Here is a 21,486-nt window from a genome sequence, read left to right on the forward strand (position 1 = left end):
TGGGATTAAAGGCGTGCGCCACCACCGCCCGGCTTTTGTTTGTTTCTTAAAGGCAGGGTTTCTCTGTCTAGCCCTGGTACTTGCTGTGTACTCAAGGCCAGGCTGGCCTTGAGTTTACAGATGTCTTTTTCTGCCTCTGCATGCTAAGGTTTTCTCTCTCTCTCTCTCTCTCTCACACACACATGCACGAGTGCACACACACACACACACAATTGTTTTCAAACTGCTAAAAGAAAACTAGTTGGTGAACCAAGTTTAAAAAAATTCTGAAATTCATAGACAATATCCTGGCTTTCTTTAAAATGTAATCCATATTTAAGTTTTTAAAGTTTATTAGTTTATTATTATTATTATTCATATCTAACTGCAAGAAGTAGGGTACATATTCTGTAAGATAATCAAATCAGAAAGATCACAAAATCATTTACCTTCTTTATTTTATATAACTTTATATGTGCGGATGTTTTGTCTACATTTATGTCTGTGTACTACATGCATGCCTGGTGCATTTTTGGAGGCCAGGATGCTGGGAACCAAAACCCAAGTCCTTTGGAAGAGCAGCCAGTATTTTTTTTTCTAGAAAGATGGATCCTGTTATATTTTTTAGTTATTTTTATTTATGTACATGTGTACCATGGAGGCTGGGAGAGAGCACTGGATCCCCTGGAGCTAGAATTATATAGACATTGTGAGGTTGGACTCAAACCTGGGGCCTGTGCAAGAGCACCCAGTATTTTTAACCCCTAAGCCACTTCTCCAGCCCTGTCAATATTCTTGACCATTGAGCCACCATCTCTCCAGCCTCAAATGCTTTACTTTTGAACCACTGAATTATTGGTACAGGTAAAAAAGATTAATTTATGGAACCATGTTTATGTGAAACTGGCTGATTTTACTATTATCAATGCCAAACAAGAATTTAAATCAATTAAAAATTTATTTGATTAAACATAGTTACTTTTACATTTGTCAACCATGGTGAACACATTCCTAGTATAAAGACACAGTCTTTTGAGTTTTATGATATCCCCAACTATAAGATTACATATATAAAACTACCATAATTATGGATGAGGTAATCAAAGTAAAATATACTATCCAGAATAAAATAAAATGGAAATAATTTACTCATAAGATTCATATTTAAATCATCTTTATTTACAAAATACTATCCTGAGAGTTGTAATTCCATTAAGCTCCAAGTTGAGCAAAAATATAATCATATAAGTAACAGCCGTTACTTAAACTGAAAATGAGAAGAAAATGACGGTTTAGACCAATATCACCCTCAGATCTCCGGTGTTTCTGGAGGTTTAGCTGCAGGTTCCTTTGATGGTGAAATCAAGTCTGGTGGAAGCTCACTCCTACTTTCAGGATGTGGGGGTGGAGGGAAGAACCCAGCTCTTGCGGGAAGGTAAGGTGGAAAGCCCCTTAGTTGTGGTGTTGATGGTGGTACGAACACATTTCTCCCTGTTCAAAGAGATTAGTGAAGCACAATGTGAGCTGACACCCCGTACTGCACACCTGCCACACCACGAGCGTCAGCAGCTATTCTGATACTCAGACACACGCACCAGAGTATCTGATCTACTTCAACTACACAGGATTAATAAAATATCATTCGTTTCAGGTATGTTTGTCCAATCTTCGCAGTTACATAGATCTCAATACACTCAAGATTTACTTTTGGTTTTTCAAGATATGGTTTCCCTGTAGCTTTGGAGCCTGTCCTGGAACTAGCTCTTGTAGATCAGGCTGGCCTCAAACTCACAGAGATCCACCTGCCTCTGCATCCCTAGTGCTGGGATTAAAGGCGTGCACTACCACCTGGCTCAAGATTTACTTTATTTTTTTTTTAATTTTTTATGGCTTATTTATCTTTATTTTATGTGCACTGGTGTGAAGGTGTCAGATCCCCTGGAACTGCATTTTCAGACAGTTGTGAGCTGCCATGTGGGTGCTGGGAATTGAAACTGGGTCCTCTGGAAAAGCAGTCAGTGCTCTTAACCTCTGAACCATTTCTCCAGCCCCTCAAGATTTACTTTAAAACAAATTTTCAATGTAGTCAAATTTTTGGTGATTCTGATGGAATGTTCTACTAAAAACATTATCTGTAATGCCAAGGACCACCTTAAAACTTACCAAACAATACTCAATTGATTTACCTAGAACTTTAAAACCAGAGGTGAGATCAGAGAGCAGCTACCCAGGACAACTAAGCTAGTTCCTGTCTAGTACTTAAAATCTGTGGTTCCAAAAGATAAAGTGTGCTGTAAAAGCAATAAATTGCTTTTATTTTAAAATGTAAGGGAATGAAAGAATTTCAGTAAATTTGACAAATAACAAAATATAATCTTAGATTTTAAATAAATACAATCAGCTGGGAACTATTTATGAAAAAGACTAAAATATAAGTAATTATTTTAAACAATGACCACAATAACTTTTCTACCAAATGAAATAACGTAATTTTAGTCTTAAAACTGCTTGTAAATTCAGGAATTTTCTGAACTATCACAATACAGATAAAATTCAAAATCTGCTAAAGTGGATCAAGGGAAGACTTGGCTTCCTTCTTGGCTGGACTGTAACCTGTGAGCCGTCTAATCCTTTTCTCCTGGTTCTGCTCAGTGTTTATCACAGCAACAGGAAGCAAAGCTGAAGAAAAGCACAGATAAATGTTGACACATACATAAATTTTTTAAAAAGCTGACCTGGGAATAGAGGTGGTGGTGGGCCAGGGAAGTCCCTTGGTGGAAAATAATCTCGAGGCGCTGCATAGATGTTCCCTGGAGGAGGTGGAGGAAAAGGGGGAGCCCTTCTCATGAACTGGCTCCTTAGATTCACTGGGAACAATGGGGCTCTGACTGGAAGGAATGGTGGAGGGACAGAGCCACGGCCAGCTGCTTCACAGTCAACAGGGCGCGAAGGACCAGGCACAGCTGAGTTCTGTAACAGATTGACAATCAGCAGGTCAGTAAAGCGGCTCAAGTCACAGATCCTTTCCCAGGGGCACCAGACATAGAAGAAAGTGCGCAGGCGCATATGCAAAAGCCGACCACGACATTCTGGAAGGTGGGACACCAGGTCAGGTTTCCATACTGGCCTATGAGCCGCTTGTTCGCTATCTTAAGTGTTTGTACTAACAACAGAAAACTTTTAAGCATAGCAGCAATAGTCTACCTAGCTCATCCTAAAACACAAGTACAGTTCAAGCATAGCAATTTTTAGACATTTTAAAAAATAGTTTTATCAAATACACATACAAGAAAATGTTAAGCTATTGACACCAAATCAATGTTATATTTTAAAACTAAAATATTTTAAGATTCAAATAAAATTTCAAGGAAGAAAATCTGAAATTGTGTTCAGCTAGGAAAGAAGCTTTAAAGTCATCTAAAGGATGTACTTTTTTTTTTAAAGTGGGAGCTATCAGGTTTCTTTCTCTTGTTTTTTTTCTATTTATTTGACATGTATGGGTGTTTGCCTGCACATATGTCTGTATACCATATACAGTCAGTGTTCTCAATAGATAGAATAGGGCTTCAGATCCCTTGAGACTGGAGTTAAGAAGGGTTGTGAGCCACCACGGTGCTGGGAATCAAACCCAGGTCCTCTAGGAGAGCAGCCACTGCTCTTAACCTGTAACCCATTTCTCCAGTCCATTCTTGGGTTTTTTGAAACAAGATCTCCTTATGTGGCCTACACTGGCTTTGAATTCACAGTCCTCCCACCTCAGCCTGTCAAAATGCCAGGGTTACATGCATCATCAACACCTGGCTGCAACTGGTATTATTTTCCCACAGGTTACAGCCAGAAATGGAACATTGTTAATGCTACGTAGGAGTATGGTTTGTTAGTATCCTGAAAGTAGAATAGCTCTGTCTTTATTCTACTAAAACCAAGAAACTAGATATAGATAAATACATGGGTAGAGTTCAAATTTCAATACTTACACCAGGATCATCTTTGGTATCATTTTTACCGGATTCCATTTTTGAGGGTACTGGCCCATCTAGACGGAAAAATAAAACCAGAATATCTCATGAATTCTCACTTAATTGGTAGACCATTCCCAGATACCAATGACACTGGCATGTTCCTCTGCCCTTGCTGGACAGAACAACTTGGCACGAATACAACAGTAGTCCATATTAGGATCCAAAAGCAGCCTGAGGGCTGAGGAAACTTCAACAGAACAGACATTCTTCTGCAGTGTCGTGATGACCTTTCCAGCTGGGTCCTAGGCAATCTTGCTGCAGCAGCCTCCTGAGTGCACAGCTTGGGAGTCAGCACCCCGCTTCCTGTCTTTTCTTTTGCCCCCTTTCCCTCAGTACACAATATATACTTTTATGAAAGTACCCTTATAGAACATCTCAACAAGGGCACAATGAAAATTTAAATTGATTTCCTGAATCGTATTCTTTCTTAATGTTATATTCTTTGATAGCTACAGTACAACTTCAGTGGATAGCTGACTGGTAGTTGAAGAGGTCCTGACAAACAGATTAAATCTACTAAATATGAAGTGATTAAATGAGATAACTGATTGAGAACCTGAACTCAAATTATTCTGCTGATCGTGTTTTACACATACATTGATATTTGCTGCCTAATATCCTTGATTGCTAAACAGGATATATGTAAATGGACCGAAAACAATGAGAAGTTAGCTCTGGAACAGAGTAAAGTTTATATCATAGGGAGATACAGTAAACCCTTAGTATGGTACTAAAACTAACCTTCAACACATGTATTAGATGACATACCTATAATATGAGACAAGAAAGCACTGGAGAGATGGTTCAGTGGTTAAAATGGTTAAGAGTACTGGCTACTTTTCCATAGGACCTGTGTTCAATTCCCAACACCCATATAGCAGCTCACAACTATCTATAACTCCAGTTCCAGGGTATCCGATGCCCTGTTCTGGCTTCCCCAGGAATCAGGCATGCATGTAATGCACAGAAATAAATGCAGGCAAAACACCCATATACATAATATAAAAATAAACTGTTTTTTTTAAAAAAAAAAAAAAAAAGACAACAAAAAATACAAACACAGCCAGGTCTCGGAAAAAGAAAAAGACAGAGAGAGAGGGAGAGAAAGAGAGAGAGGGAGAGGGAGAGGGAGAGGGAGAGGGAGAGGGAGAGAGAGAGAGAGAGAGAGAGAGAGAGAGAGGGGGGGGGGGAGAGGGAGAGGGAGAGGGAGAGGGAGAGGGAGAGGGAACAGAGAGAGAGAGAAACACAGGAAATTTTGTCCTTAAAAGCAATCTGGGGCCAGGCAGTAGTGGTACATGCCTTTAGTCCTAGCACTCAGGAGGCAGAGACAGATGGATATCTGTGAGTTCAAGGCCAGCGTGGTGTACAGATTAAGTTCCAGGATAGGTTCCAAAGCTACACAGAGAAATCCTGTCTCGAAAAATTAAGGAAAAAAAGAAAGCACAATCTGGGATAACAATTATATTAGCCTTTCGTTCAATTCCCAGTCCTCTACACTACCACAACTATTTAATCACAGGCACATGTATGCTCAAACGCACACACACACACACACACACACACACTCACTCTTTTTTTTCTTACCCATTTTATCCAAAGAAGGCATATTGTAACTTCTGAGTTCTGCTGGTCCAGAGAGTCTACCGGAATTAGAATAAAATCTATCTTGCTTTTGTAAAGACGGATCAAAATATGGTTGACCTAAAAATTTTTTAGGATATTTTCATTAAGGTAAACATAAATCTAGTTTACTTGTGCTTATACTGACTTAAGCATTTCTCTGAATCCAAAAATTAAAGACAAAACCTGTGACCTATGTTTTGTCTTTGGTATTGGTAGGCACTAGTCAACAATTTGAGAAAAGTTACTTTGCCTTTGTATTAAACAGCAAGCATACTTTGATGCATCAGAATTTGAAAGCTTCAATTACGATGTAGATATAAGCTAAATCTACAGATAAAATGCAAAAACAAGACCCCTTAGGATATGTGAAAAAAAAATCAGTTAAGTTCATTTCACCTTCAAATTAATAACAGCACCTCAAGGAAACCACATCAACATGTCAGGGAAAATGCTGAGAAGAGCCTGCCAGCAAGAAGGAAAAGAAGAGCAGAAAATCTGGCCAACAGTTACATCTCTCACCACGGCAGAGAGTAAGCCAGAAACCATCTGTGATAGGATTTTCAGTAGCTTCAGAATTTGGGGTTTAGTCCACACTGAAGGAAAGATCCGGCTCAATAGGTGAAGCGAAGGTTCGGCACAGATGAAGGACCACTGCACAAACAAAAGTTTGGACGCGAACTCAAAAGCAAAGGCTTCTGCAGCCACCCTCATTTAGAATAACAAAATGGGGACTCGTAGTTCTTTGTGGTACTTAACCAAGTGGTGATGGCAGACTTTATGAGGTATAGCATGAACAGATCAACTCCAAAGAGAGACAAAGTGGGTGAACTGTGTGGCTTCCGATGCGTATCCTGGTAGTTTTATGCAAACCTGACAGAGCTAGATAGGAAGGAACCTCAATTAAGAAAACACCTTCAAAAGATCAGGCTGAAGGCATTTCTTAATTAATGATTAATGGTGGAGGGGAGCAGCCCATGGTGGATGGTCCTATCCTTGGGCTGGTAGTCTTGTGTCCTATAAGAGAGCAGGCTGAGTAAGCCATGGGGAGCAAGCCAGTAAGCAGCAGTCCTCCATGGCCTCTGGATCAGCCCCTTTCCAGGTCCCTGCACTGCTTGAGTTCCTATCCTGACTTTCTTCAATGTCGAAGTATAAGTTAAATAAATCCTTTCCTTAACAAGTTGCTCTTGGTCATGGTGTTTTGTCACAGCAACAGTAACCTTACTGCCCTACTACAGACAGCAGCAAACAGTGCCAAATTGCCTTCACGGCCTCACTAGGCAGGGGTGAACTCTTGTCAACTCAGTAAGATTTAAGCTCATGGGTGTCCCCTGAAACATCTCTCCTCCACAAAGCCAAGGAAACCACCGAGATGAAACAGTCATGGAGAGAAGTACATCTAATGAGCTCCCAGGAGGAAGGATGTAACTAAAGAAAGTTCCAAAACTTCGGAATAGAAGGTTATTTACACCATCTTTCAGATCTTAGCAAAGAGCTGTCTCAAAGGACCAGAACTAGTCCCGTAAAGCAGAGGGTTAAGAGAAAGCCTTCTATCTAAAAGAGACTGCCCCCTTTTCTTCAAACATGGGATTAATTAAACATAAGGATGAAATGGAGAAAGTCATCCTTAATCAGGTCTCAAGACGCCACATTAGTATTTTGCTTCTAATGTTCACCAAAATATCAGAAACTCAGAGTTTATTCTTTCACAAAACGTACACATTTTGCCCTCCCCTGACAAAAAGTAAGCTGTTCCTTAGATCCAGGCCTAACACACGGCAGGAGCTAAGCAGTGCAATGCATGCTGTCAGAGTGTAATGGCTATATAGAAATCAGTAAATACAGTGTGGCTGATTTTTTAAACATTCATTTATTTTGTGTGTATGTGTGTGCATATGCCATGGCATAATTGAGCAGGTTCAAAAGATGGCCTTCAGGAGTCAGCTTTTCCTCCCACCATGTGGCTTCTGAAGACTGAACTTAGATTGTCAGGCTTATTGGCAAGCATCCTTTCTTCCTGAGCCATCTTTTACTGACCATGTGTTTGGTGGTTTTGGTTTTCTTTCTGTTTGTTTTTGAGAACATGTCACCATTACAAGAGGCCTGGTACAACTGTCCCTTCCCTGTGAATGCCCAACTGGAGTTTATCTGAGGTGCTTCTGTGACGAGACCATTGACTACTGAATGTTTGGGAGGACCTTGGACTTAATTAACATAGTGAAGGGAACCCTGATGGCTCTTTGGCTTGGAGAGGGAGCGAGTGGGGGTACGGGTGGAAGGGAGGGGAGGGGAGGGGGAGGAGGAGGGGAGGAGTTGGAAATTTTTAATAAAAAAATGAGAAAAAAAATCAGCCACATTATATTTACTAATTTCTATTACCACAAGACAAGGCTGTCCACTCTCTGCATATCTAGTCAATATTGTACTTGAAGTTCTAGACAGAACAATAAGACAATTAAAGGAAATCAAGGGAATACAAATTGGAAAAGAAAAAGTCAAAGTATCACCATTTGCAGACAATAAGATAGTATACATAAGCGACCCCAAAAATTCTACCAGGGAACTCCTACAGCTGATAAACACCTTCAATGAAGTGGATGGATACAAGATTAACTCAAAAGAAAAAAAGAATGAAAGAAAAAAAGAAACCAATAACCCTCCTATATACAAACAAAAAATGGGCTGAGAAAGAAATCAGGGAAATAACACCCTTCACAGTAGCCACAAATAATGTAACATATCTTGGGGTAACTCTAGCCAAAGAATTTAAAGACCTGTATGACAAGAATTTCAAGTCTTTGAAGAAACTGAAGAAGATACCAGAAGACAGAAAGATCTCCCATGCTCACGATCAGTAGGATTGATGTAAAAATGGTCATCTTACTAACAGTAATTTACAGATTCAATGCAATCTTCATCAAAATCCCAACACAATTCTTTACAGACCTTGAAAGAACAATACTCAATTTCACATGGAAAAACAAAAGACTCAGGGTAGCTAAAACAATCCTGTACAGTAAAAGAATCTCCAGAGGTATCACCACCCCTGATTTCAAGCTGAACTACAGAACTATAGTAATAAACTAAGACACCAACCAAATGGGGTTGGAGAGATGGGTCAGTAGTTAGAGCACTGGCTACTCTTTCCAGAGGACCTGGGTCAATTCCCAGCACCCACATGGCAGCTCATAACTGTCTGAATTCCAGTTCAAGGGGACTGGCATCCTCAACAGACATACATGCAGGCAAAACACCAACACAAATAAAAATAAACCTAAAAAAGAGATAGAGACACACCAACGACTGATCCAGCTTGAGACCCATGACACAAGAGGGACCACCCCGACACTATCTGGAGAGCCAGGATCCAGAGGCTGGATAGCCCAGAGACCTACGATAGAACTTAGGATAGAATCAAACACAACCAGCAGAAAAAAAGTCAATGAGATGATTCCTAATGATACTCTGCTGTACTCATAGACTAGAGCATAGCATAGTCATCATCAGAGAGGCTTCATCCAGCAATGGTTGGGAGCAGATGCAGAGACTCACAGCCAAACAGTAGGTGGAGCTCAGGAATTCGGAAGAGGGGAAGGAAAGAATGTAGGAGCCAGAAGGGTCAAGGACATCACACACAAACTCACAAAATCAACTAACCAGGGCTCACAGAGACTGACCCGACGATCAGGAAGCCTGTATGTTCTTGTGGAACTCTTAACGGTGGAATGGGGATGTCTCTGACTCTTTTGCCTGCTTTGGGGGCCCATTTCCTCCTACTGGGTGGCCTTGACCAGCCTAAATATGAGGGGAGGTGCCTAGTCTTAGTGTAATTTATATGCCCTGTTTGGCTGCTATCCCTGGGAGGCCTGCCCTTTTCTCAATGGAGGAGGAATGGATCTGGGGGAGAGGAGAGGTGTGAAGGGTCTGAGAGGAGAGGAAGCAAGGAAAATTGTAATTGGTATGTAATTTATGAAAGAAGCATAAATTAAAAAAGTAGTAGTTGTAGTCTAAATTCAACCAGCCACAACCAGTGTGAGAAAACTCCAGGAAACAGCTGTGACAAGCTCGACAGCACATGCAGCAAGAGGCTCAGCTCAGGACCTAAGTGGGAGAAAATGTGCTTCTGAAGCACACAACTTGCTGTTCACGGCTGCAGTCTGAGAACCTGAAGCTCCGGGACTGTACCTGGCATCCACAGACACATCCTCCTGTGGTGGTTTGGATAGGAATGGCCCCCAGAGACTCATATGTTTGAATGAGTGGAGTGGTGCTTTTAGGATGCATGGCCTTGTTGGTGTCATGGTGGGAGGGAGCTTTGAGGTCTCCTATGCTCATGCTACTCCCAGTGTGACACACGGTCTCCTGCCACTTGCAGATCAAGATATGGAACTCTCACCTTCTTCTCCAACACCCTGTCTACCTGCATGCCACCATGCTTCCTGCCACATACAGGATGAACTAAACCTCTGAAACTAAGCCAGCCCCAATTAAATCGTTTCCTTTATAAGAGATGCCGTGGTCACGGTGTCTCTTCACAGCAATAGAAACCCCAACTAAGACATCTCTCTACAGGCAGGCCACACCTGGGAAATTTAGAAAGTAGAAGGCAGATCCTGTACCTGTACATTCCCCTCACTCCCAAGTAGGAGACACCTGCCAACCAGAAATACGGTCACTCCAGGGAGCATGAGCTGGGTAGTCTCAAAAAAGGTGGGAGAACCTGCTCAGGATGCAGGAGGATTGCTGAGAGTTCAAGCAGCAGTGACAAAGAATTTTAACAATTATATTTGTAAACACACACACATTTTTTAACCCCTCACAATGCGTAATTAAATTCTGGGTAAGCAATGCTAAGATGACAATGGATTTTTACTGCTGTAGTTCTACTCCCTACATTGTTCAGATTTTCAAAAACAAGCATGTATTTATTATTTGTATAAGCAGTAATAACAATTGGGAAAGCTTGCTATAATGTGAACAGTCACCTCATGATACTTTTTTCTAAACAGTATCACAATTTTTAAAATAGAGAACATATATGGCCCTCTTTCCTTCCATCACTGTATCCCAAACACAAGATGTTTTGCAATTTTGAACAGTGACTGTTGTCTTCACATACCTGGTGGAGGGGCCATCACCCTTCGGCCGTGTTCCCACGGAGGTGACAGGGAGCTGTCAGAAGGTGCTCTGGGGGCATCATATACCCTGTCATAGTTTGAATCTCCTCTTTCAATATTCATCTGATGGTCCAGAAAATTCTCAGGGCCTCGTGAGCCTAATTAAAGAAAACCCAGATCTGTATTATCTCAAAAAGTGTCACAAAAGACCACTGTCAAAATCAAGATGTTTTTTCAAAAGTGAATACAAATTCAAATAAAGCTTTCCTGAAATACATTTGATTATGATTCTACCACAATCATTTCCAAGAAATGGAAAAATAATTTTGCAATGTGTATAAACAAATACTTGCTTGCAGGCTAGAAAAATAGATTAGAGATTAGAGTATTTGCTTAATTAACAGATGGCTCTGAGATCAACCCACAGCACAAAATAAATAAATATCCAACAACACTTGCCTATAAATTTATCCTTAAGGATTACCACCATCATTATTTTATAATTTATATCTATAATTATAGCTAATAAATACTAAGTCTGAAAAACACGGTATAGAAGAAAAAAGCTGTAAAGACATACTAAGCAAAATTATAAGATAAATAAAAGATAAGGTTTTTGTTGCTTAGGCATGATTTCTATCAGTCATCATAGAGGCTGCACTACTGTATCAACGACCCTACTACTAACCAAGTAGCTGCAGACAACAAGAATTCTGTGAATGTAATAATTCTATCCAACAATGATTATATATTCTGGTAAATCCCCGCATCTTTCCTCCGAATCAGTTCATGAGAAGAAGGCTGGGAAGGGAGAAAGCTCAGGAGCTCACTGGGCTCAGGTGTCTCAAGTGAAGCCCACAGGCCTTCGTGAGAGTCAAAGATTCTCCTCATCACTTGCCCCCAGGACCAAAGTCACAGGCAGCCAAGTGACAGCAGGTGGACACTGCAAACCTGAAAACACGAATACTCCAAGGGTTTTAAGAACTAGATGTTCACAATTCACTCAATAAAAATAAATTGCTTTCCTCATACACAACTTTATTCGAATTCCCAGACAATAAGAGGAAGGAGGAGCCGCTCCGTCCTTTCACTGCTCACAGGAGACTCGGTCCCAGTGAAGCTTTTACATCTGTTGCTAACTCACCAAGAATTTCTGTAGCTTTTTAATAGACAAGAAGAAACCCTGCAAATAATCTGAACACACTGTCACTTAAAAGCAATTAAAGAGAAGAGGAAAGTACTTAAACAGGAAAGGAGAAAGGAAAGGTAATTTCTGTGATAATTTCAGACATTCATTGGACTACAAGCAATCCTTGACTTATGCAATTCAAGTTCCAGTGAGTTAGCTTAGCCAATTAAGCACTATTTCTAGGGTACTGTGTTCAGCTACGGATAGCTGCTACCCATGTGTGCTGTGCAAAATTGACTCTGTCTTAATGAACATTCTTCTTTTAATGAAGTGTGATAAAACTGTACAGAAAGTATCAGAAATCACAAGGCGCAATGGCAAATACTTGTGGCTGGCCTTAATTGCATTATATTGGTATGTAACATGACAATGTAAAAGGTGATGGCAAGGGGATTGGCTGATAGCACTAAGCCCAAATCTTAAGCAGACATGTAAATTTAAACACTTAACCCCTTTCTGGAATGTTACATACAACCCCCTTAGGACTAGGTATCTGACATAGTTACTTTCCCTAGAAGTTTCCAGTTCAAAACCAATACAAGCAAAGCTCTTTCTGAGGTAAACCAGGCTGGCAGGTGTGGGAACAGTTCCACAAGGAGCAAACTGAAGACCAAGAAGATAACAAGAGGAAACAGACTGAGCTGCTCCTTCACCTCAGTACCTAATACAGGGCACCTGGGAACCTGATATTCTCACGAAGAACAGAATTTTAGATGATTTACAATGGCCTTAGGTTTAGCTGTGTTTGCCTGAGAGACTCTTGAGTAAGTAGACTCAAGTGTAAAATATTGATGTTTGGTTCATCTTGCTAGAGTTTTGTTTGTTTTATTTTTAACAATTTTTTTAGCTTTTATGTGCATTAATGTTTTGCCATAGGAAGTTTCAAGACCCCTGGAACTGCAGTTACAGACAGCTGTGAGCTGCCATGTGAGTACTGGGAGTTGAACCTGGGTCCTCTGGAAGAGCAGTCAGCACTCGTCACGGCTGAGCCACCCATCCAGCCCTAGTTTGCTGGGTTTTTTTTTGAGTCTCACTTGCTCCTGACACACATTTAGTTTGTTACATCGCTTACATAAATGGTTACAGACATTTTATTAGCAGATCCTGTACTTAACACAGCTACAGAAATACAGAAACAGCAAGGTAAGTACAGGAGCAATGCAGGCAACCCCAGCATAGTCTCTCAAAGCATCATTAGTTAGGATTCCTGAAAAGGCCCCATGCAAACTCCACCTAGAAGAGCACTCTGCCTTCCTTCATGATTAAAAAGGGGGGAATAGGGGCTTTCATGTTATGACTTACTATTTTTTTAAAAAAGTTACTGAATTAAATATATTCATATAAAAGTCTACAGTCTTTTTATGCATTTTATGCTGGTTATAGTGCTATATCTTACATATTCTTTAAAAGGTTTTATGTTTTATAAAATATATAAAAAATATAATTTTGAAACATAAACATTGATTCCTCATTATCCAATATAGGCTGAGTACTCCTTACTGGAAATACACAGTGCCATAAGTGTTTGTAATTTTAAATTTGTGTGTGTGTGTGTGTGTGTGTGTGTGTGTGTGTGTGTGTGTGCATGCATGCTTATAGACCTTAAGGATGGAACATCACAAATCCAAAATCTGCAATATGTAATGCTTCATAAATCACAATTTTTTGAGTGCTACAGCCAAAGTGTCTGCCATTCAGAGCACTCAGGATTTCTGAGTGTTCAGAACTGGGATGGCCACCTGCCTTAACCTGTACACGAGAGAAAAATATCAGAACAGTGTAATATGGAGAGTTTTTGTTTGTTTTTGAGGCAGAATCTTACTATGCAGCTATGAATGGCCTGGAACTCACTATGCAGACCAGGCTGGCCTCAAACTCACAGAGGTCCTCCTGCTTCTGCCTCCCGACTGCTGGAATTAAAGGTGTGAGCCACCGTATCTGGCCCAAGATTCTTTACCCAGTTAAAAAAATAAGTAAATCTATGATAAGTGCAAGGAACGCTTGTACTTTCCAAATGTCTAGTTACAGATTATTTGAAAGTTAAGTTGAGATGAAAATGTAAAGGAAGGAAGAAATTTAGAGTAATAAAAATGTTTAAACCATCTACCTCTTCCTCCTCCCCCAGGAAGTGAAGGTGAGAGTCTGAGTGGACCCTCCAACAACGTTGGAGGAGAGAGAAAAGCTCTCGTTTCAGATGAAGGTCGGCCCAATGGTGAGGGACCAAATGGGGAGTGCTCTGGAATAATTAAAACAGCAGATGTCAATGCATACAAGTGAGCTGTAAAAAAAGTAAAGTCAGAATCCATTCAACAGCTGTCATCGGGTCATCCTATGTCAGCTTATCCCATCTGTGCCCTCAATACTACATAGATTTAAATAGAGAGTGCGGTGTTCTTAAAACTTTTCAACAAATTAGACATTTAGTCAATTAAAATCATACAGTTGTAAATATAAATACCTTGAATTCTGTCAGCTTAACACCTATATACAGTATTCTGACTTTTTAAGGTTTTACTTCATTTATGTGTGTCTATGTGTGGGGTATTTACATGTAAGCAAGCAGCAATGACCTAAAAGGCCAGAGGCATTGGATTCCTTAGAGCTGAAGATTACAGGGATCATGAGCTACTCCGTACGGGTGCTGGGAACTGAACTCAGGTCCTCTGCAAGAGCAGTATGTGTTCTTAACAGCTGACCCACCTCTTCAGCCCTGAGAGAGTTCTGATTTTTTAAAATGTGAAGGTAGTAAGGTCTGTGTTAAATGTCACTTATTTTTATCTGTGCAATGCTAAGGGCAGGCTACAAGCTCTAGAAAAATTTTAAGTGGTTAAAGAAACACAAGTCAAGACATGGTGTTTATAAAAACCAACCAACAAACAAAAGAACCACAAACAAAACCAAACCATTAGTTACTGTAAGTAACCACACAAGCTAAACAAAGGATGCTGCCGATGCTTAGGAGTTACTGAAAGATTTGGGGAGCATGAAGTTGGCTTCCTTTTTTTGTTTGCTCATTTTTTATGTTGCTGTTTTGTTTTTTGAAACGGTATCATATAGCACTAGCTGGCCTCAACTGGATATGTAGACCTGACTGGTCTTTAAACTCACAACGATTAGCCTGTCCTTGACTCAGACTAGGATTAAAGGTGATGTGGGAATTTGGTGACCGCGTACTTCTCACTATTTCAACCAGGAAGGTTTACAACATGGAAGCGCTTGATTTAAATCAGCGTCAGACAGTTCATGTTCAACCATGAAATGTTTCAGTTAAGTCTTTTTTTTTTTTTTTTTGGTTTTTTTTGAAACAAAGTTTCTCTCTCTATAGCCTTGGCTCTCCTGGAACTTGCTCTGTAGGCAGACTGGCCTCAAGATCTGCCTGCCTCTGCCCCCCCCGAGTGCTGGGATTAAAGGTGTGCACTACCACTGCCCAGCTAAAAGTCAGATTTTGAAAAGGAAGTAAATACATAAAATACTCTGAAGAATCAGAAATTACTTTGAATTTTACTAGTTAAACACTCAGATATTATCACGCATCCAATAAATTTGCCTGTAATCCAAATAACCAAGAGCCCTGCCATTTTACAAACGTAATCATTCTCAAATTGTGACTATACTTCGAAAGGTAAAAATTCAGCAACAAAAAAGAACTTAAACACCAGGGAATTCAAACTTGAGTAAGTCTTATAAAGTGTGTACCTGTTACACCCAAATGGTTTACAAAAAGATTAAAGCATGGTTTACCCTCCCATAGAATCCTGATTTGAATTTAAACAAAAACTCTGCCTATACACTCGGCACACCAAGCTTTGCTACTACTTGACTGAAGTCAATGATCTGATATTTTAAAATGTAAGACACATTTACACTTAGTGAAAGTTGACTCTCAAAAATGATTTGCTGAATTCCAGAGGTTATTAAAGATGGATTCTACCTACCAAGATTTCATTTCATAACTACAGGACCTTTTCATAACTACACTTCAACTAAAATCACTCTGAAAATGCTTAGCTGTTTGGAGACCATTAAAATGCTCAGTAATGAGTCTGCAGAGAGCTAACTGCACCTTTGAGGGCTAACTTCCTTGGGATGATTAGAATCATCAGCTGTGAACTACATCTGTGAACTAAGAATTTTTGAGTAACTATGTTAATTCTCACTTTATTCAAGCAAATTTCAAAGTATTGTTAATATGTAAATAGTCACTGCTATTCCACTTATGTACTTCTCATTCATTCTCCCAGAATCAGCCAACGGTACCTTCTTAAGAGCATTGGGCTGTTCAAGGAGTTTACAGCACTAAATACCTGCCATGACATTTCAATGAGAAAAGGAGATACCAGTCATTTTCATTACTGCTAGGAAAACAAAACTCAGAAACCCAAGGCCAGAGTTAATGAAACAGTTTCAAATAGAATCTTCACTACAAAATACAAAATATCATAGGTGAAAATGTTAACTTAGACTAAAGTAAACTATATACATAATATATATATATATGGATATACAATATGTATCTTAAACAAGGGTTAAAAAAAAGACTACCTCTGCCAAATGCTGTATTTGGAACATCAAGTGCATAAGGATCTTTTTCTAAAAGTTCAAGTTTAAATTCTGTCTCAGTTAATCTGCAAACAAAGAACAAACATCGCTACGTTACTCACCCGAAGGAAACACCACATTTTAAGCAAAGGCCACTTCTTAAGCAGCTCCTCTCACAAGCTCTACAACTGCTAAAGGGAGAAAGGCCTACCACTGGTCTGCCCAGATACCTTTCCATGATTCCCACACTTCCTGGGGAGACTGGCTTCTCGTTACAGGTACTGATGTTTAAAATTGCTTGCCTCTAAATCAAGACTCTGATGGGTGCTGTCTCTCTGAGTCCACATTTCTGAAGTAGAACAGCCAAACTAAACTAGTACAAATGTGTCACTTTATAACCACTGAACCTGAGGCAGGGACTGTGACTGCTAAATGAAAAGGCCAGGCTACAGCACAGAACTGCTCTGTTACCTACACTTCCCCTTGTAAAACTGGAAATCCCATTAGCTGATATGACTACCTTATCTCTAAACTTTGTATCTTTAAATGTTACATTTTTAAACAAACGTTATTTAGTTCCTGATTCTTAGATTTGAAATAAAACAAATGTCTGACTTGAATTTCTGAGCTTCGAGTTGGAAGACAAAGTGGCTTTTAATGATGCTAAAAGCAGAGTTTGGCAAGCAAGTGTAACACTCAACGAGATGCTACCACCGCACATAAAAGCATTTACTCTTCCCTTTTATTGCACACTTTTATTCTTTCTTTCACTTTACTACTGCACAGCAACACCCAACAACAAACCAGGGCTGAGACAGTAAACACTTTACCTAGTGATGAAGAACACAGATACTCTAAGCATCATTGTGTCAGAAAGAAAGCCTTTCTTTTGCCCACTCGTTTTTTCTCCACTCATACTGGTTTAATTTTTTTTTAAAAGTGACACTTTTTACAGTGTAACTTGTAAAAGCTTCTTTAAGGTGTCCCTGTAGTAGCCTAAGGTAAGTAAGTATTTCAAACAAACAAACAAAAAACCAAAAAACTTCAAACCTGCTAAAACCAACAATATTTCATAGCAGATTATATGGATTTACTACAAAGCTTTTAAAATTTAACCTTATATAAGCATTACATAATGAAGAAATTCTTTGAAGCTTTTAAAGTATTCCCATGCATACTTACTTTTGTCTATTGTAAGCATTTTCTTTCCTTAAATCATTGAGATTTCTTTCAAAAGTTCGAGCTGCCAGCTTGAAGAAAATAATACATTTTGAAACTATATCTATATAGTTAAACTTAAAAACAAGAGCAGCACAAATATCAGCATGATGGCATGTAACATCACAACCAAAAACAGACAAGAGTTGATATAAAACACTTTAAATTAGCCGGGCGGTGGTGGCGCACGCCTTTAATCCCAGCACTCAGGAGGCAGAGACAGGCGGATCTCTGTGAGTTCGAGACCAGCTTGGTCTACAAGAGCTAGTTCCAGGACAGGCTCCAAAGCCACAGAGAAACCCTGTCTCGAAAAAACAAAAAAAAAAAAAAAAAAAACACTTTAAATTGAGAGAATTATTCAAAAAGGGAATGAACATAAAGCTGGAGTTTAATTGGCACTTGCTAATGTAGGTTGCTACTAAAATGCAAAGTCCGGGCCTAAAATTATTTGGTGATGTAAATATCCAATCCTAAGAGGCATGATGGCAGTCAATGGAAATGGATGGTCATTATACCCAGAATTCTGGGAAACTACAAAAGTCTAAAACAGCTTCACAGGATGCCATATAGTTCATATTTTTAATAACTAAATACAGTCAATGAATCTTGCACATTTATTAAGTATAAAACAATGTACAAACACTAAGTAGTTCTGATGTGTATGCACGCATGCAAGTGCAAGTGTTTGTGGTGTGTGTGTGTTTCTTAGCAGCGTGCAGCATCACGCCCAGCTTAGTTATAATAAATACCAAGAACATGCAATATTCCCAAATAATCATTAACAAAGGCAAAACATATGGTGCTGTAAATGCTTCCCAGCCATTCTGTGGACTCCACAGATTAGATGCAGCATATATGAAACATTAGATAGATCAAATGCAGGAAGTGAGCTTACCATACACAGGTAGACAAAGACCAACATTCTATAACCATTTACAAATCAAAGGAACAACTACTAGGTAGACCATACGCAGGTAGACACAGACTAACATTCTATAACTATTTACAAATCAAAGGCACTCGACTTTCAAATTTGCTTTTACTTAAAACTGTGAAACACACATGAGAATTGACTATAGCCAATGAATAAACTAAACATTCACAGAAAACATAGCCTAAATATATTTTAGTACTATCAAAAAAGATGTTTTTGGCCGGGCAGTGGTGGTGCACGCCTTTACTCCCAGCACTCAGGAGGCAAAGGCAGATGGATCTACCTCTGACTATTTATCACATGATTTCATCACTGATAAAATTAATAAAATAGAGTGATTATTTTTAAATACTACCTATATTTTTATCTAATCTACAATGAGTAGTATATTTCCTGAAAGGAATTTGACAAAAGGGCTTTAAGAGAACTTAAAACTTACCCAATTATCATGTGCTTTCTTCTCATGAGAAATAACCTAAAAAATGCAATTATTAAAATTATTCTTAACTAAAAACATTCATTCCCACCACTAATATTTAGGGCACAAACCATAAACTCAAACTGCCCAGGAATCTCTGAAGCAGAACAAGCGTTTTGAAAGCATATAGTCTCACGTATATGTATGATCTGCTCTACTCAACTGTTAAACAAAAACTGAATGGAAATGTCTTTAATGCCAACAAAACTCATGTGATGATCAACTATGAGAGTTTCCAAGGAACAAATAACAAGCACAACATGGGACTGCAGTGGTGACAGGCATTATCTGGGCTACGTAATCTTCATTCCCAAAGAAAGGAAAGTCTCGAAATTCTTGGTTTTCAGCATCTTTGGGTCCCTGGGAATCTTTCGCGGGTTTACGAAACACATCAGAAGGGATGGAAGCTACAGTTCCTGCAGCCACTCTAGAGTCTCTGTGTGCACAGCAGTCACACGTACCTGTCCTTGAAGAGAATGGACTGTTTTCTCCAGCTCTTCTTCGAGATCCTTGGTGCGCTGTCTATAATGAACAAGTGGTTACATATAAGGAATGAGAGCACATGGCTACAAAAATACCAACAGAGTGTTCTACCTTAAGTATAACCCCGAGACTTATCTGTCGACGCTGACAGATTTTAAGGAGCATCTTTCCCTCCCCTAATTCTAACCTCGGCTAACCCTTGTGAGCACTCCTGCTTGAGTGGGGCTCGAACAGCATCACAAAGGACTTGTATGATCCTCAAGGCTTCATCCAGCCTGGCCTCGACCCCAGTTATAATCTTCCTATCTCTCCATCCTAAGTGAAGGAGTTACAGGCAATGTCACCATGCCTGATCCTCAGGTTTTCATTTTTAGGACAAGGAATCCTGGAAGATTAACTCAGATCCTGTAATCTTGACAGAGTCCCAGGGAAGAAACTCTTTTTTTTTTTTTCAAGACAGAGTTTCTTTGCGTAGTTCTGGCTGTCCTGGAACTCGTTCTGTAGACCAGGCTGGCCTCAAACTCACAGAGATCCTCCCAAGTGCTGGGATAAAGTGCCTGGCACAGGAGAGGAACTCCTAAAAGGTAAAAACATAACTAAAAGCCTTTATGAGACAAAGAAAGCAATTTTTCCTTTTAGACAAAATGCAAGTTTACTCTTCCCTAGGTAAAGAGATGTTCTATGACAAACTGCTGCAGTGTGCTTCTTTTTAACAGACATTCTAGTGCCTCCTTATATCCACTGAGGACTGGATACAGGATGCCCCTCTGTATGTTGTGAATATGTTTTATTACCATTAGTTAATAAAGAAGCTGCTTTGGTCTATGGCAGGGCAGAATATAGGTAGGCAAGAAAACTAAACTGAATGCAGGGAGAAAGAAAGTGGAGTCAGGCAGACGCCATGTAGCTGCTGAAGGAGAAAGACTAGAACGTTAACAGTAAACCACAAGTCTCGTGGTAAAATACAAATTAGAAATGGGTTAACTTAAGATGTAACAGCTAGCTAGGAATATGCCTGAACAGCTGGCCAAACAGTGTTATAATTAATATAATTTCTGCATGAATATTCAGGTCTGGGCAGCTGGGAAATGAACGTGGTCTCTGTTTACAGACTGAACCAAAAACCACAGCTAAGCACTTACTAAAATGCTAAGTGTGCCTTGTTCACTTAGTGGCACACTTACTGAATGTTAATACTGTGTTCATTCTTCCCCATTTGAACAAAGCCCAATGAATAAGCTTTAATAAAACTGTTCTCTCCATTTCCTTCTTTGAGATAGGGTCTCATTAAGCCCAAAATGGCTTCAAACTCACTCTTAGCCAAGGTTGGCCCTGATCTCGGGATCATTCTGTTCCACCTCCCAGTGCTACCACATAGCATTCATATTTACAAATTCTTAACATTAACATAAAATATGTCTATATTTTAAATATATAAAGTATATATGTATTTATTTTTATATAGTCACTGAAAAGAAAACTTTTTCTTTTTTATATTTTCTGAATATCTGCAAAATACCAAGAATTCAAATGCAAAGTAATGAAATAAAAATAAACTAATCCACTGGGTGGTGGAGGCACACACCTTAAGTTCCAACACACAGGAGGCAAAGGCGGGTGAATCTCTTAGTTTAAGGCCAGCCTGGTTTGCAGAGTGAATTCCAGGTCAGTCAGGGATACAGAAAGAAACCTTGTCTCAAAACAAATGCCATTTTGTTACTGTTTCCTGCAGCTGAGCATCCCACAAGAAAGAGAACTTCATACCTGTAGGTCTCCAGTTCCTGGTTTGCATGGCTGATCCTCTCATCTAGTTTGGAAATTTTTTCCTCTTTCTCTAATCGGCAATTTTCCTCTACTGTCAATTTCCTTAAAATAAAAAGCATTTTATTTCTCTTAAAGTATATAAT

General features: G+C 39.5%; 1 protein-coding gene across 10 annotated transcripts in view; it reads right to left on the minus strand.

The window, feature by feature from the left end:
* Positions 1-918: 918 nt before the first annotated feature.
* The window catches only part of Mia2 (MIA SH3 domain ER export factor 2), a 70,613-nt gene continuing 50,045 nt past the window's right edge, over positions 919-21,486 (minus strand). For 9 of the 10 annotated variants that reach the window (XM_038336532.1, XM_038336530.1, XM_038336529.1 and 6 more), the window contains 11 exons: positions 21,344-21,445; positions 19,558-19,618; positions 19,058-19,093; positions 17,649-17,716; positions 16,470-16,552; positions 14,035-14,163; positions 10,741-10,896; positions 5,586-5,702; positions 3,957-4,015; positions 2,715-2,949; positions 919-1,470 (listed from right to left, as the gene is read on the minus strand). In XM_038336532.1, coding sequence (XP_038192460.1) covers positions 1,289-1,470; positions 2,715-2,949; positions 3,957-4,015; positions 5,586-5,702; positions 10,741-10,896; positions 14,035-14,163; positions 16,470-16,552; positions 17,649-17,716; positions 19,058-19,093; positions 19,558-19,618; positions 21,344-21,445 — 1,228 coding nt within the window. In that variant the 3' untranslated portion in view covers positions 919-1,288. The remainder of the gene's footprint in view (positions 1,471-2,714; positions 2,950-3,956; positions 4,016-5,585; positions 5,703-10,740; positions 10,897-14,034; positions 14,164-16,469; positions 16,553-17,648; positions 17,717-19,057; positions 19,094-19,557; positions 19,619-21,343; positions 21,446-21,486) is intronic. The other variant, XM_038336531.1, reaches the window with a different exon arrangement.

Source organism: Arvicola amphibius, chromosome 7 (genome assembly GCF_903992535.2).
Source record: "Arvicola amphibius chromosome 7, mArvAmp1.2, whole genome shotgun sequence".
In the NCBI taxonomy this organism is placed as follows: domain Eukaryota; kingdom Metazoa; phylum Chordata; class Mammalia; order Rodentia; family Cricetidae; genus Arvicola; species Arvicola amphibius.